The sequence below is a fragment of the Vulpes lagopus genome, chromosome 6 (assembly GCF_018345385.1).
Source record: "Vulpes lagopus strain Blue_001 chromosome 6, ASM1834538v1, whole genome shotgun sequence".
Taxonomy (NCBI): domain Eukaryota; kingdom Metazoa; phylum Chordata; class Mammalia; order Carnivora; family Canidae; genus Vulpes; species Vulpes lagopus.
Window position 1 is genome coordinate 20,295,012 of NC_054829.1, and position 18,461 is coordinate 20,313,472.

General features: G+C 34.9%; 1 protein-coding gene across 9 annotated transcripts in view; it reads left to right on the plus strand.

The window, feature by feature from the left end:
* CEP128 (centrosomal protein 128) overlaps window positions 1–18,461 on the plus strand; it is a 390,276-nt gene that overhangs the window by 162,664 nt on the left and 209,151 nt on the right. For all 9 annotated transcript variants that reach the window (XM_041759758.1, XM_041759757.1, XM_041759756.1 and 6 more), the window contains 2 exons: window positions 1,448–1,507; window positions 15,700–15,892. In XM_041759758.1, the coding sequence (XP_041615692.1) occupies window positions 1,448–1,507; window positions 15,700–15,892 (253 nt within the window). The remainder of the gene's footprint in view (window positions 1–1,447; window positions 1,508–15,699; window positions 15,893–18,461) is intronic.

Here is an 18,461-nt window from a genome sequence, read left to right on the forward strand (position 1 = left end):
AATAATGTTCTGTGTGTCAGACACTGTGCTAACCCTTGTTTTATTTAATTTATACTTTGGCCTTATGAGGTCATTTGCCTACCTTACAGATGATAATCTGCAGCTTAGAGAAATTAAGTCATACCACTTGTAAGTGTACGAGGCTGTTCTCTTAAGCACAAACTATATATAAATTTGTGAAAAAAAATCACAAAATATGAACATTCCTTATACTCATATCAAATTATTTTAGACTTGAGCAGTAGATCTTCAGTCATTGAAGTTTTATTGAAACTATGACACAGATGAATGGGAAAGAATAATAAAAACATATCATAATCAGTTACAATCAGTGACAGATGGGATGCTTACAAATAACAGAGTTCAAAGAGGAAAAAAACACTGAGCTAGAGTGGTTAGGCAGGATTTCACTGAAGGCAGGGAGGCATGAAATTTGGATGGTGAGAAAAATGGAGGAGAGAAAAGTTGGATATAAGATTACAGCACAGCACTCTTGTTTATGGCATATGGTCAGCATTATTATACGTTCATAATGTGTCTAAATGCAATACCTAATGATATTCCTTAGGGGAGTGATGTGCACACAGATCAGGAAATATGGAAGTAGTTGAGAATAGGAATAGATGTCTCTTGCAAAGCAATAGGGTATTTTTAAGCAGAAAATTTCTAGAGAGGGGTCCTTTGAAAATATCACAGGTAGCCCTTGTTTCAAGGAAGGTAGGAACACAGAAAAAATTTTGTGTTACAGTCATAAAGTCACTGACAAACTTTGAGCACCATTTTATTAGTAATACGGCAGAACCAGATGGAGAAGGATTTTATAAATGAGTTGGTGTGAAGGAAATCAAGGTAGCTGATATAGACAACCTACTTATTGTAGGATTTTGTTACCATCATGAAATATAAAGCAATGTTTGCACAAAGTCATGTTGATTAGTTTCTGTCAGTTCTACAGAAACATTAATGAGACAAAATGGCCCTCATATAGTATGAAATTAAAGAAGGATAAATGAGACAAAGAATTAAATTTCCATGTAATTACATCTAACCTACTGTGAAATATATTACGTGGAACAAGACTGAGGGAAAGAAAGAAACAAAAATGAAGTGTAGTGGTTTAATTGAGGCTGCTTGCCAGAACTCTGTGGAATCAGCCTCTGGAGGTTCTAGCAATGCCAACACTTGAGACTTGATTCATGTTGCTGTATTTGAGCTAAATATTTACTGTCAACGCATACATACATACATATATACATACATGTGTATGTAAATAGACATATTAGATAAATGGTGGTTTGGAACTGGTTGCATACTTGATATGAACTGTTTTCTTTTTAAACTTTTAAATTTAGAGACTGAACTTTTAGATGTTATGATGAAGAATTTCACTTATGTAGGTTCATTTCAGAGAAAATTCTACTTAATAGACTATTTCCTTTTTTTGTAGGTTTTTTCATCTGGTCCTGACATTAACTATGACCCACATCGCTGGTTAGCAGAAAGCAAGGTAATTTATCTTTAAATCCTAAAGTTACTGTAATATTTATGACCTTCAAGGTGTCTTATTTGGGCTAGCCATACATTTTGTCATATAACAGGACATACAAAGCTGTTCTGGGAAAGATATCATTGTCATACATTTAAGAAACTTCCATGCTCCTTTATTTTAACATTTAAAAAGTAGCTTAACTATATAGGAAGATAATTTACAGAATGAGAGAATAAAGAAAGGTAAAACTATTGAATTATTAAAACTAGATTGTCAGACAAATTCTTCTGCCTTTTCCTTGGGATAGGCAATATCTGGGGAAGTGAATAAAAGGTCAGGGCAGGCATAACCAACCTTTATTTACACATAGATGCTTAATATATTTTAGTTCCTGAAGGTAAGCTCAAAGCCTATGAAATCTCCTTGTGGCTCAATCAGATCTTTTCATTGCTCTGGATATCTTGTTTCTTCAGTTACAAAATAGGAAGGTTAAACTTTATTTCTGATGATAACTTTCTTGCTTCATGGTTCTTTGGCATGATGACTTAAATTTAAAGGGCATGTAAGCAAATCTAAATAAAATTGAACAATTTGCTAATTTTAGCAAAAAATCCCTCTCTATGAGATAATTACCAGCTCTTCTCATATGTCAGATCAACTTGGAAATTCCTTAATTAAAATATATGGAAAATTGTGACCACGTACAATGTAGATGTCTGTTTATCCAAATATTGTCACCTAAGCACTTGTGTTCCTTCCTGGACTAGTGTTTTTAGTTTTAAGATGCTAAAGTGAACAATCTTCCATCCTATTTAAATAAGAAAACCAGCTGTAGTATAAACATGAACAGTTGTGGTCCAAGTCTTAGGATTTTATTGTAAGAAAGAACTTACAAGTTCATGTTGTATCCTAATTTAAAAATATGAGAAAAGTGAGGTTTTAGAAAAGGAATGTGACTTTTCCAGTGCCATATTATAAAATGGGAAAATAGATTGCATGTTAGACTCACAATTAATGTTCTTACCATTGTTTGTATTACCGTGTAAAGTTTTCATTCAACTACGATTTATTGATTGTATACTTCTTTTGTGTATAGACATGAGAGGTATAAGTAAGCCATGAAAATTAAGGAAAATGAAAATGTATACAAATTTTTAAAAATCCTTAATATGTATTATATTATTATAGAAGTATGTAAACATTGACAAGGAAACACAAGAGGAGGAAAAATTGACTCTGACATTTGTCCTAGGAGAATAGGAGGATATGATGCTACGGTCATGTTACAGAAGGTTTCTATAAATTTATAGTGCAAAATGAAGTATTTAAACTTGATCATACAAAAAAACATGCAGAAGTTCTTCAGTTGGCTAATTAGAGGTATAATAATAGGAAGAAGTTGAGGATGTCTCAGTGAACACAGATAATGCCCTGAGCTTGGTGAGTAAAGTACAGGTGGGAGGTGGGGGAAAGACAGGGCCTTCACCTTTGAAGACGAGCTGCTCATAAAAGAAACCTCTTTAAAACACACACACACACACACACACACACACACACACACACACACCATTCTAAATAAGAAACTAACAGTATTATGATTGGCCATTGAAATTTACCCAACCTTGTAAAATTTTCCTCCTACTTTAAGTATAGCGATGCTGTTCATTCCTGTTTTTGATAAAACCAAATGCAAACTTGTATTTATGCCACCTGCATAGCAAATTTAGAATATACATGTTTTGCTGTCTCAGAAATTTTGGGCTAGAAACTTCTATTGTGCATTAGTAAAGCATTTCTCTTTTTTCTTTTTCCCAACTCCTCAATTCTGACAAGAGCAATGTACTTGGAATTTTCTTTCAAGTTAAAATCTTTATCATTTCTGAATAGAAAGCTTTCACTGCTGTTGTTCAGTTAAATTATGAGAGCCAGAGATGACTCTTAATCATAGCTCTTTAATTTGGGAGCTAGTGAGCAGTTTTCCCTTATCATTTAATGGGATTGAACTTTTGATCAGACGAGTTTTAATACTGCATGAGACAAGTGTTCCTCTACAGTGTAAGAGGGTCATGATAAGCAATACCACGCTGACCAACTGACTAAGGAGGAATTGAATCTATTTACTAGAAAGATGGTTTAGGTTATTGATGGGCTACAATACTGTAATTCCCATGAACTATGACTGGACAGCTCTATAAGTATTGAAGATAAGATCTGAAATCAGAGGACAAAACTATATGGAAAGTAGAATTGCTGTTCAGCTAGTCCATGCTGACATTTTGCAGTGTTAGAAGGACCTCTCAGGGCATTTGGTAATTGTTTTCATAAATCTGCCAAATGAATTTCTTCTGTTAGTATTAATCCTGGAAGAAGTAGAGGATTGGGTGAGGATAGTGTCACTGTTGCTTTGCTGGCATTGGTTGTGTAATATAAATATGAAGCCCAACTAAGAGTTAGGCCAGGCTTACAGATAAGATAACCAAAGAATGGTTAAGAACAATACATTACAGGGAGGAAGAGGATTGAGATAGTCATTAGGGAATACCAGGCAAGCAGTTCCCATAGATCAGGGATTTGTTTTTGTCATAAATCCCAACAAGGCCAAATTTAGAGGCCGAATTTTATTCAGTTTAACAGAGAATTTACTGAATAGCTAGTATGTCCCAGATGCTATATTACATGCTGTGGGCATGATAATGAATTTGGCATGATCCTTCCCCTTGAGGAACATTTTTCTCTAGAAAAGCTGACACTTACGTTGATAATTTCAAAATTATCTGTAAGAGCTGTGATACAGGTGTGCAGAAGCTGATATGGATTCCGATCCCTCAGATGAATCTTAAAGCTGGCCAGAAAAAGAAGACAGACCATGCATGCAGAGTAAGCAATTGTAGGAATGGTATGGAAAGAGAAACAGCATAGTAAATGCAAAGAAATCCCAAGTGGTTTGGCAGTACTACAATATGAGAGCATGAGGCAGAGAATGGCAGGGATGAGACTCTAGAAAGAGGTGGAGAATAGGTCCAAGAAGAGCATTGTATGCCATTTTAAAAGGTTGACTTCAGTTCTACCTTTAGAGGGGGAACTAATGGATATTTGAACTGGATCCTGATATATTCCTATTTCAGAAACATTGCTCTGTTAGTGATGTAAAAGATGGATTAGAGCTGGGAAGATCAAAGGCAAGAAGACCAGTTAAGAGGTCTTTGAGTGAGACCAATGTCTCTGGGGTGAAAGTCCACAAAACTAAGGAAATTGTAGATATTCAGAGGAAAGGACAGACTGGAGTAATGTTTTGGTGATAATACACAAGAGATATTGAATATCATATCAGATGGAGTGATAGAGAAGGAGATGTCTAGGATTTTTAAGACAAATTAGAAGATACTCTCTCAGTTTGGTTTCTGATTGGATGGGCATATGGTGTCCTAGATAGGCAAGCTAGCAGAAGCATTGAAAGAGTTTCTAGCCCTGGGGTTGATACCCAGAAAGTCCTATTTGGACAGGAAGCAGGAAGAAAGGCAAAGATCAGAGTTTAGTTTCAAACCATAGAAAGAAATGGGAAGTAGCAGACATTCACAGAAAATGCAGACATATTATCAAAGTTAGAGCAGGCAGGCACTCTCAGGATGGAACAATGATGCTACAGATTATCACTTGATCTCAGATCTTAAGGTATCATTTTATGATAGCAAATAAAAGAAAAACTGGTGTCAACTGCTCTTTAGCACAAGGCAGGATCCTGAGTGCTCTGTTGTTTAGAAAGAGCACATTTAGTTTTGGGAGTCTAATACTGATTTCCGTAAGATACAAAAAGGTAAATTTATATGCTTCTTCAGCTGTAAAGAGATCTTCCTTCTTCACTTTTATCCCATTTATTCTCCTCTTCCTTTAGTCTGTAAGCTTCATGAGGGAAGGTCTATCTCCAGCCTGTTCCTCATTGCATCTTAAGCACTTAACCACAGTACCTACCTAAATGCTCAATAAACATTTTTTGAAAAAGAGTAATTATCTTAGGAATGCTACATTTTCCTACTCAGGTTACTTCTTCAGCTTAAATATTACAAAAGAATAAATAGCAAGCAGATTAGATTCAGTAAATTTATTAACTCAAATATTGTTTCATTTGATCAGAATTATAAGCTTTTAAGATTATATAGATAAGAAATACACTTCCAAATTATATGGGGATTTTCCTTATTACTCTGTTTAGTATCATTTCAAAGAGTCATACTTTTAATTGTATGATGTGTTCTAGGTGTTGCCTTTTCTTGCCATTTTTGGAATATTATAACTGTAGTAGCTTTGGAGATCATGTAGTTTAATTTCGAGAAGGCCCTGGGAATTGTTACTGAGAAGGGTTTAGAACCTTGATCTCTGAATTCTGTGCCAGTGTTTCCTTCCATTGGTTGTATAGCCTACATTTGAATATAAATCTTACATTTCTGCATACTGTCTTTGTAGTGATTCAAATTTTGTGTAGCAGTCATCGTGTGAGAAGTATTAGACTCAGTGTATTTAATTCTTGTTGAAGGATGTGAATAATCATCTAATATTTTATCTTTCCAGTATAGACCTCAAAATGAGATACAAAACTCAGTATCTTGATTCATTTGTTGGAAAGATAATTTTAGATTGTGTCCATGGAACATATTCAGTTTAATTGAAGAAAAGTATTTTGTATTTTTAAATATGTACTCTTATGATGGAGATATTTTTTCTTTCTTCTTGAATTGTACTCATAGCTGTATAAAAAAGTGGAGAAAATATTAGTAAAAGAAATGTATTTTGAGTTTGATTTGGGTTTGAATTTTGCCCTTTGAGTTTAATTCTTGTTTTAGTGGCTTGACACATTCTCAAGAATTGCTATCCTCTTCCTTTACCTTTGGTTCTTCTATAAACATTTCCTCTCAAAATTCTTTTTTGAGTTTTGGCAAAAGAAGTATAGTAGTTAAAAGCAGCAAAATTATGGGCCTTAATATAATTGCTAACTCTATCAACTATAATCTTTTTATTTGAATTTTCTGTTTCCCTTGGTTTTAGCTTTGAGTCATTTCTTAATGACTTTAGTATATTATTACACTAAATCTCACTAAAGGATTCTTACAGATTGAAAAGATCATTTTGATTGTTTTACTAGATACTTATACCCACCTAATTGCAAGTTGTCAACTATGAAGGTTAAAAAAAAAAACTGCCTTATTTAGAAATTCTTTCTCTATTTTAGTTTATTTAGCAGTACTTGATGTAGTTAAATAAATGAGCCTATTATGTAATCTTTAAGATGCTCTTGTGAGTGGTTAATAGAATGATGTTTGCACTGTGATTAATAGCCTTGTCAGCTAATTATTATTTGGAATTGGTGAAGTTATTCCTATACTGTGTTCCAAGCTGTTTCTGTAAGACACTTAATGAAAGATGTTGAGTGTTTCTCTAACAAATACTGATTCTCATAATTGACTATTGGTTGATTAAATTTCCATAAGTTGATATTTTGTTTTGTAGGATTAATAATATATTCTGCTTACATATTCAATTCATAACAAGTATCGTATCTAACTATAACTTATTTTTAAATTTTGTATGGCAATGGAATAAAGCCTTTTTAGGAATAAACTGAAGCCATAAGTCATGTTATATTAGTCTGCTCGGGCCGCCATAATAAAATACCACAGACCGAGTGACTTAAACAACAATCATTTATTTTTTCACAGTTCTGGAGTCTGGATGTCCAAGATCAAGGTGCCAGGGTCAGTTTTTGGTGAAGCCTCTTGTAGATGGCCACTTTCCATGTAGGGGGAGGGGCATTTGGGGGGTTGGGAGTATTACTGGAAGAATTGGAAGTGTCAGGAGACAGTGTCTCTTCCTCTTTGTATAAGGACACCATTCCTATAGGATTAGGGCCCTTCTTAGTAGTAATCCTACTTAACTTTTATTGCCTACCTCCCTAGAGGCCCTATCTTCAAATACAGTCACACTGAGGATTACAATTTCAACATATGAACTTGAGGGGGACACAATTAGTCCATAACACATATCAGACCTGATTAATGCTTTCTTTCCAAGATTTTTTTGTGGTGTTGTTTTGCTTTTACCAGAACCAGTAGGATTATTGTGGTGACAAAACAGATTTGTCGTTTCTCCATTATCAACCTTTAACAATGGTACTGAGCCCAGGCCACAGATTGTGATGGAATAAGCAGGAAATCCTTGAGAAAAGGGAAATGTGCAGTTATTTTCTAAATTTGCATTTAAATCACTGGGCAAGAACAGATTAAACTGAGTGATTTGAAACTGATGGGTCCCCAGGGATCACATTGAACCACATTGATTTAAAAAAATAGAATTGGTAGTGAAAATTTAAAAAAATCATCCAATTACATAATTACAGCATGGAATTTGTTTTCCTTTTGAGGTAGCACAAGAAGATCTGATAACATAGGGTTTCATTCTTTTGTGATAGGAGACTTGGAGCTGAGAACCATGGACACAGTCACATTAGAAGGTGTATCCTTCCATCCATGGTTCTATTTTTATAATCCAAACCAGTAGTGTTCTGATCCTAAATGTGTTACTTTTGAATGTTCATTAAAGTTTCTTAACATAGTGATACTAAAAAAATCTTGGATATTTTTAAGATACTTTATTTTTCTGTATTATTACTTAAATGAAAGGTGCAACCTCTTTACAGGAATTTAACAGCATCTAATAATTCATTTAATTGCATGTGTCCTGTCCTCATTATGTGCAGAACACTGTATTAATTTTAGTTTGTATGTGCCCAAACATGAACACACATCCATTCCCAAGATGCTTTAAATTGAAGTATTTTAAAATTCTTGAGGATTTAGTATATCAAATTCTTTAATATACAAGGATAAATATGTGCGTGTTTTAGGTGCCAAATAAGCAGCAAAAAGACTTGATTGAAAATATATCTTTTCCAGAAACTATACTTCTGACCTTTCCCTTTTCCCTTGCATCATGCCAATAATAATATCATACTACTAGGGCTTTTCAGCTTATTTATTTTTCTTGAGTAACTGGTAAAGTTTGATGAAGTGAACAAAAGGTATGATCTGTAGATTCAGATTGTTGTTTTAACATGGAAGCGGCAGCTGTCGCATAGACTTCCCTTTCTGTTGCTTAGTTACTATCAATTAATGGATCACTTAAGTAGTAATGTTTTAGAATCATTTTCCTACTGATCTGTATCAAAAATTATTGAGTGAATTGTCTAGAGTAATTTTTATTACATAGTACATTGAACATGTTCTCATTTTCAAGATTTTAACAATAGAGGTGTACATAGAATAAACTTAGAATATCTACCCTCATTTCCCTGTTTGTTCCTCTTTTGTTAGTAGGCATAATCACCTTGGTGTTCATATTTTCAGTCATGTTTTGGTTTGCTGGGCTGAGCTGCTGTTGTTTTCGACATAGATGTGTATTTTTTTTAATTGTCAAATATATCAGTCCCTTCCTCTTGGCAGCCTTTGACACTAAGCATATCCATCTTCTTGTGGTATTTTTATTTTTTTTCTTTGGGGTTCTGTCACCCCAGAGTCTTGGATTTTCCTTGTGCCTCTCCAATTTCTTCTTCTCAGCTTTGTTTTTAGGGTTCTCTTCTGTTCATCTCTTTGAAACTCTCCTCTTCTATAAACACTCTAAGCTGTTTGATCTGTTCCTATGCCTTGAGTGTCCTCTATACTGTTGATTCTTCAGTCTCTATCTCTTGTCCATATCTCTTCAGCTTTAGATCTGCACAGCCAACCCGTCATTCACACTTCCGTGTCTTAGTCCTAACAACTTCAGCTTATTCCAATTTCATGTTAACTTTTTAACCTCTAAATCTTTGCTTCTAGGATTCTTCTTTCACGGTTTTTTAAGCTGGAAACTTGAACATCAATACTGATGCCTTTCTCTCCTTTACTCCAACACTTAAATCTCAAGTATACATGCACACACTTGGACCCATTCCTTACCATTTTCTCTTGTTTAAATGTTGGTAACAGTTTCTTGAGTTCTAGCCTCCAATATGGGCTCCACTCTATATACATAGAGCATGCTTTCTAAACAGTCCAGTTCACATCCTTGTGTCTCATATTGTGGTTAGATGGAGTTGGTGCTATCTCACTCACCTTCACCTTTTTTTTTTTTTTTAAAGATTTTATTTATTCATTCATGAGAGACAGAGAGAGAGGGAGAAGCAGAGACACAGGCAGAGGGAGAAGCAGGCTCCCTGCAGGGAGCCTGATGTGGGACTGGATCCCCGGTCTCCAGGATCAGGCCCTGGGCCCAAGGCAGGCACTAAACCACTGAGCCACCCGGGCTGCCCTCACCTTTGACCCTATATTCTACCTCAGTGCTTTATTTAGAGAAGAATTATAGTAGAATTTGCTCCTTTTATCTGGCAAAGAGTTAATTATGTTTTCTGGTTTCCCGTCCTAAGGAAGCTTTTTATCTCTTTGTATTTGCATGGATATTTTAAAATGGATATTGGGAAGTGAAGCAATCTTTTTTTTTTTTTTTTAAAGATTGTATTAATTAGAGAAAAAGAGAGTGCACATGAGTAGGGGGAGCAGCAGTGGCGGAGGGAAAAGCAGATTCCCTGCTGAGCAGGGAGCCTGACACTTGGTTGGATCCCAGGACCCTGGGATTGTAACCTGAGCCAAAGGCAGACACTTAACCAACTGATCCACCCAAGCACCCCATTAAAAAAAAAATTATTTGAGAGAGAGCATGAGCTGGGAGGTAGGGTGGGTAGAGAGGCAGAGGGAGAAGCAGACTCTCTGCTGAGTAGAGAGCCCAATGTGGGGCTCAATCCGAGGACCCTGGGATCATGACCTGAGCAGACACTTAACTGACTAAGCCACCCAGGTGCCCCCAAAATGAAGCAGTCTTAATTAAAGTTTTGCAATCATAATTGGAAGTCCACAGCTCAGTTTAAGTTGAGGACTTCCTGTATTTACCCAGTGGCATTCAGATAAGACAGAGCCCTATAAATTATGTAGCAGGTAGTAGAGCCAATTCTCGTCTCTGCAGGGAGGTTTAATTTTAGCTTTATTTTCTGACCCTTCTTATTTCTCCTCTTCCTTTTGTTTTTGTTCTTTTTTGTTGTTGTTGTTAAATAACAGCTGCATTGAGTATAATTCACATACCATACAATTTACCTCTTTAGAATGTACCATTCAGTAGTTTTTAGTATATTCACAGAGGTGTGAGGCCATACCCACAATGAATTTTAGAACATTTTATAACTCCAAAAAGAAAACATGGACCCTTTAGCCATCACCTCCCAGATCTGTGCATCCTATTCATCCCCTCCACAACCCTGGTCAACAAGTAATCTGCTTTCTATCTCTGTAGATTTGCCAGTTCTGGACAATTGCTATAAATGGAATCATACAACATGTGGTCCTTTATGAATGTCTTCTTTCATTTAGCAGAATGTTTTCAAGGTTCATCTATATTGTAGCATGTATCAGTATTTCATTTCCTTGTTAAATAATAGTCCATCATATGGGTATACCACATTTTATTCATCCATTTATCAGTTGATGTTTCTGGGGTTATTTCCATTTCTTGGCTCTCATGAATAATGCTGCTGTGAACATTCCGGTTCAAGTTTTTTTTGGATCAAATGTTTTCATTTCTCTTAAATTAGAACTGCTGGGTTATATGGTAACCATATTTAACCTTTTGAAGAATGGCCAGACTGTTTTCCAAAGTGGCTACATCGGTACACTTTAATCACCATTATATAAGAATTCTAATTTCTCTGCACACACCAACAGTTGTTATCAACTGTCTTTTTCATTCTAGCTATCCTGCTGAGTGTGAAATGGAATCTCATTGTGGTTTTGATTTGCATTTCTGTGATGGTTACTGATATTGAGCATCTTTCATGTGATTATTAGCTGTTTGTATATCTTTGAAGAAATGTCTCTTGTTCAACTTGTCTTTTTATTACTGAGTTTTTTATGAATGTTAAATAGTTCTTTCACAGATATATGATTTACAAATATTTTCTTTTATTCAGTGGGTTGTCTTTTCACTGTGTTGATGGTGATCTTTGAAGCACATGTTTTTAATTTTGGTGAAGTACAGTTTATCAGCTTTTTTCATTGATTGCTTGTGCTTTTGGTGTCATATCTAAGAAATCATTGACAAACCAAGATTACAAAGATTTATGCCTGTGCTTTCTTTTGGGAATCTGCTACTTTTAGTTTTTACATTTAGGTCTTTGATCCATTTTGATTTAATTTTTGTATATGGTATGAAGTATGGGTCCAATTTCATTCTTTTGTATATGGATATTCAGTAGTCCCAGAACTGTTGGTTTAAAAGACTAATCTTTCCTCAACAAACTGTTTTGGAAGCCCTGTTGAAAATCAGTTTACCATATATGTATGGGTTTATTTCTGGACTCTCAATTTAATTCCATTGATCTATGTCTATCCTAAATGCCAGTACCACATGTCTTGATTACTACAGCTTTCTAGATACCTTTGAAATCAGTTAAGTGTGACTCCTTTGTTTATGTTTTCAACACCTGTTTTTGGCTATTCTGGATCCCTCGAATATCCATATGAAATTTAAGATCACCTTGTCAATTTCCCCAAAGATGCTAGCAAGGATTTTGGTAGGTGTTTCAATTTGTAGATCAGTGTGGGGACTCTTTCTATCTTAAAGATATTAAATTTTGTGAGGTATGTACATATGGAGCATCTTCTCATTTCTTTAGGTCTCCTTAAATTTTTTTCGACAGTGCTTTGTAGTTTTCAGAGTGTAAGTTTTACAAAGTATGTAAGTATGTTATTAAGTATTCTTTTGATGTTATTAATAAACATGTTTATCTTTTTAACTTTATTTTTGGGTTGATCATGCAAGTGTAAAGAAATACATAAATTTATGTATATTGATATTTTTCTATATAATTGCCCTGCCATAACCTCCTAATACAATGTTAGAAGTGGTGAGAGCAGACATCCTTTTCTTGTTTATGATCTTAGGGAGAAAGCATTCAGTCTTTAACTGTTACGTATGATAATAGTTATGGGTTTTTCATAGATATATTTTATCAGGTTGAGAAGGTTCTCTTCTGTTCCTAGTTTGCTGAGTGATATTATTGTGAATAGGTGTTGAATTTAGTCATACACCTTTTCTGAACCTTTTGATATAATCACGTGACTTTTGTCCCTAATTCTTACAAGATGTCTGTGGCAGTGGCACTTTGGACCCCAGTTTTCTCAGGCTGCTGTGGCTGAGGTAGAGTGGCTACTCTACCAGTGAGGGGTTGGTGGAGGAGGGACTCCCTAGTATCTACACTGCACTAGCCAGGACATTAGCCTATGCAGATCAGAGCTGTGAAAATGAAGAATCCTAGTGGTTTGCCCTTCTAGTGCAATACCTACTGTTATGATCTGTTTCTACTCACAGCACTTCTGACTCCAGCTGTTTTGAGTTTTCCACAGGGGATAATTCTCTAGTTCTCTACAGATACCAATTGGGTGTCCTGCAGTTTAATTCAGCTCTTAACAGGAACTACCCAGAGTTAGTACAGATACCATAGGTTAAGGGCTCATTCCCAACTGCACCCAATTCAGATGCCAGTCACAAGTAGTGGGTACCCAGGTTACCTACACTTCCATCTGACCTGGCTACAAATTAGGGATTCCCATTGCTCTCTCCTCAAGTTTAGTCATTTGCTATAATGGATCATAGATCTAAGGGAAATACGTTACTTACTGTTAACACTTTACATATGAAGGACACAAATAGGTAGCCAGATGAAGAGTTTATATGGGGTAAGATCTGCATAGAGTTTGGGGGTATTTCACACTCTTGGCACGTGATGTGTTCATTGACCTGGAAGCTAATCAAATCTCATTGTTCAAGAGTTTTTATAGAACTTGGGGCACCTGGATGGCTCAGTGGTTGAGTATCTATCTACCTTTGGCTCAGTGGTTGAGCATCTGCCTTTGGCTCAGGGCATTATCCCAGGGTTTTGGGATCAAGTCCCACATCAGGCTCCCAGCAGGGTTCCTGCTTCTCTCTCTGCCCTTATCTTGACCTCTCTCTGTGTGTCTCTCATGAATAAATAATAAAATCCTTTTTTAAAAAAGAATTTTTATAGAAGTTAATCTCCCGTGGCCCCCTGATTCCCTACTTCCTAGGGGTTTATGGGTAGGGCTGAAAGTTCCAAGTCTCTAATCACCAGTCCCATCCCGAGGCTATCCAGTGACCCTACCCTAAACCACCTAAATAGCACGAACTCTGATGTGATCCAAGCTTGCTATGAATAACAAAGGACATTCTTAAGACTCTGGAAGTTCTGAGGACTTTAGGAGCTCTGTGCCAAGATTTAAGAACAAAGACCAAATATCTTTCTTATTATGCCACAATACCATGTAACTTGACTGTGAACTGGGGGAAGAGGGAGCCCTATTGGCAGTACAGAGTAGAGCTTTTGTCACACAGGGTGGTTCTTTCCACTGCTGATACCTAGCTTCTTTAATGTTTTCATTTAAGAGCAGCCTCACAGAACTCCTTCATGCCCTCATTCTGGAAGTGGAACTTCTCTGAAGTTCTCCCTTTGTTTTGATGAGCTTTTATAATAAATGTGCTTAGATAAGTATGATTTCCCTTCACTTAATACATTCACATACAAAAATTGTTCTTACAATATTAGTGTATAATTTTTCCACAGTATGACTACTGATGATATTTTTTTATGTCTCAGAGAAGCAGTCTGTTAGACCTTCTGACCAGAGGTCAGTTATGGGGGTGTTTGAAAGGTAATATATGTGGCCCCTCAGTTTAGGGGCCATTTCCCAGTCCCACTCTTTCATAGGACAAACTTTTCTATCATGGCTCATTTTAATACACTGTGGCATATCCTGAGAAACGTGTAGATTTTGGAGGCCTGCAACTTTCTTGCTTACTAATGAATAATATTCAGGGAAATTATCCCTTATCTTAACCTAATTTTCCTGTTTGGTCCACTGCTTCTTTTATTTTCCTTCTTACTGAAATAAAGACTGTTTTAGATTATTTAAAATCAACCAGAATTTGAAGGGTAGCCTCACTTGGGAAAGTCCTAAGAACTGACAGACATCCTGTTCTAGTAAAGATGAAAGAAAAGATTTTTCCTCCCCATCTCTGATTTAAATATTTAAATAATAAAGATGGTGAGGTTAGAGTCTGTGAAAGAGTTCCTTCAATTAAATTTCCTAGTCTTTAAAATGTGGGCAAATACTGACTTTATCTCCCTCATGCTGTATAGAATATTTCTACATGATTAGCTGGACCCTTGGGGATATGAATTTTTAGGAACCAAAACTAAGAATTTTATCTTTTTTTTAAAGTTTTTATTATTTCTTGTTTTATAAGTCTATTTAAATTCAGTGTAGTTATATACTGTATTATTAGTTTCAGGGGTAGAATTCAGTGATTCCTCAGTTGCATATAACATGTAGTGCTTATTACATTAAGTGCCTTCCTTAATACCCATCACCCAGTTACCCCATCCCCCTACCCACCTCCCCTCCAGCAACCCTCCATTTTTTTCCCTAGAGTTCAGCATCTTTTATGGTTTGCTTCTCTCTCTATTTTCATCTTATTTTATTTTTCCTTCCTTTTCTTTATGTTCATCTGTTTTGCTTCTTAAATTCCACATATGAGTGAAATCATATGGTATTTGTCTTTCTCTGACTTACTTCGCTTAGCATAATACCCTTTATTTCCATCCACATTGTTGCAAATGGCAAGAGTTCATGCTTTTTGATGTCTTTGAAAAAAAAAAAGGTCCTCCGAATTCAAGCTCCGTTTTGTGACAAGTCTGTAGTTTTGTTACAGGGTATTTTTTAGTTTAAAAATGCTTAACTGCTTTATATACCACATTAGGGAGCTAATTGTATTATGATTGCAAGTTCAGTAGACCAAACTTTTCCATAGTATTGCCTTTCCAAGATGATAGAGAATATCAGATATTTTATAAATATCCACGAAAATCATGGCTTGATTTCTATACCAACTTTTAAGTAATGTAAGCCATTATCAAATTGAAACATTATGGGTACCTTTTTATTGTGCTTAAATTTGTTATTGTCTGTATTCAGATTATCATCACTTTTCCCTCATGTTTTGAAATGTTACTGTTTTCTAGATTTATAAAAAATGATCTATACAATTTTTTTTTTTTTTTTAAGACTAAACTTCAGTGGCTCTGTGAGGAACTGAAAGAGAGAGAAAACCGAGAAAAAAATCTGCGGCACCAGCTGATGCTATGCAGACAACAGCTGAGGAATATGACAGAAAACAAGGAATCTGAGCTCCAGTGTCTTTTTGAACAGATAGAAAGACAAGAGCAGCTTCTGGAAGAAATACACCAGGAGAAGAGAGGTGTGTTAGCTATTCTTACTCTTATTTTTCTTTGTTTGTATTTGTATAATCCTAGGATTGAAAGAAAAAATATTTCTCGTCTCTTCTTTGGAATATTTCCAAATCCCTCTCCTTTCCTTGTCTCTCATCTCCCTCTCTTTCTTCATTTCTGGGTCCAGAAGAGAAAATTGTTCGCCTGAGACTTTTTCCTTCAGCTAGATGCATCTTTCTTGTGTACGTAGTACTGTGTCTGTTGCCATTTGCAAGTATTAATTTGGTCAGACATTTGTTCCTCCCTGATAAAATGCTAATGTTTTTATCTTACTTCAGTAGAATATTCATTAATTTATTCAACAAATAAATATTTTTACTCCGTGCCTATTTTGTTATGGGCACTACTGTAAGTGGTGATTCATACATCATGAATAAAGCAAAAAAAAAAAAAAAAATCCTCTTCTTTAGTTTACATTGTATTGAGTGGAGTGACAGAAAGTAAATGTAATGTATGGGTAAATTGTTTAATATGTGAGAAGATCTCAGCACAATGGTTCAAACAATAAGGAAAGAAGAGTTTGGGAGAACAGGGGGCAGAGCTTAATGTGCTTAATATGTAGGCAATACGTAACTTTAAAAGTTAGACAAGAACTTTTGAAAATGGCTTTTCTGTTTGGTGCTACTAGGGATGCATAATGATGAGAAAAAGAAAAACAGCATTATGTATGGGAATCCTATGTGTATCTTATGTTGTGTTGGCCTTAGGTCTTTAGTTGTTGGTGAACTTTATTAAGAACCAGAGAGTGATTTAATATAATGTCCTACTAAGAAATAACATTAACATATGATAATCCCCTAAAAAATGTCTTGGTTTTTCATTTTAGTTATCAGGATTATTCTTTCTACAGGTACCAGTTAGAAATTATTAATTGCTATCTTGTGTGATTCTCAGTTCTTTTTTGGTATCAGGACCACTTTACATTCTTAACATTTTTGAGAACTCAAAGAACTTTAATCAATGTATGTTATATGCATTGATATCTTCCATACTAAGAATTAAAATTAAGCATTTAAAAATATTAATTCCTTTAAAGTGATAATTATAAACCCATTATATTATTAACATAAAAATTAATGATATTTCACTATTTCCAATAAAAAAAAATTACAGAGGGCATTGTTCTGCACTTTTGTAAATCTCTTTCATTGCTGTTTTAAAAGAAGATAGCTACATTTTTGTGTTTGCTTCTGTATTCTGTTGTTATATTCCATGTCATGTAACCTCTGGGAAAACTGAACTTTGCATTTATGAGAAACTGAGTCTGAAAAAGACAAATAATATCTTAGTATTATTAATAAGGGGTCTTGGATGGTCCCCAAACATCCATTGAGAACTGCGGCTCTAGTTCAATTGAAAAATATAAACTGCTAGTAGTAAAAGTCAGAGGATTCATATATATATATATTTTTTCTAATGACAGTACAATAGAATCTAATTATGGACTTTGTAGAATAGAATCTAATTATGGACTTTATAGATAAAACATTGTATGATCTCTATATTATGTTTTAGACTATTCACAATGTAGTTTTTCTTTTAGTAAATATTATCAATATTATCACCTAGTAAATTATTTTCTGTGTAAAGATTTATGTAGTAGTATATTATAAATACCTATAACTCTTAGGGGGACAAATCCAAAAGGAAAGAACCAAATATTTGTGCACTAAAATAAGTATGTTTAAATGCCTAGCTTTTTTCATAAAAGCTTCAGAAGATAAGTTATAAAGTTTAAATTTCTCAAGGTGATTGTTTGATTTCTACTATGCAAATTTAATAAAAATTTATTACTTGTCTTGTATCCATAGAGCACTTGAATTCCTTTATGCATCTTAGAATCAGCTTATAATTTTGTTTTTTAAAGAACCTACTAGTGTTTTAATAGGACTGTTTAAATGTACACATTTAAGAATGGACATCTTGATATTGAGTATCTAATCCATGGACATGGTATATCTATACATTTATTTAGGTTTTTAACTTTTCTCGTGGATATTTTGTACTTTTGAGCAGACAGGTCTTGAACATTCTTTTCAGTTTATTCCTGATTTTTTCTGATGTATGATTACATTAAGTGACATTTTAAAACTTGAATTTCTGACATTTCCATGACTCTTTTCTAGTATATAGAAATACAATTGATTTTTTAATGTTTATTAACCTTGTATTCCTTAACTGTGTTAAGCTTATTTATTAGTTATAGAGCTTTTTATTATTTTTTGATGTTATCATTGTTTTTGATTTCTTAGCACTTAGGTAGGATTTTCTTTGTACATAATCATGTCACCTACAAATTGTTGTGTTGTGCCCAAGATTGCAAATCCGAGAAACCACCAAGGAGCCGACACCGATGCAAGCGCATGAGGGTTTAAGTAAACTTGAGCTTGGGTCCAAGTATACCCGACACAGTGGAGCAGGGACTTGGACCCTGAAGTGGGTTACAGCTGGGTTTTTATAGATTGGTCTAGGGGATTTTCAGAAGGGGTGGAGGAATTTCTCAAGTTCTGTTTACATTCTGATATGGGGCTTTCAAGG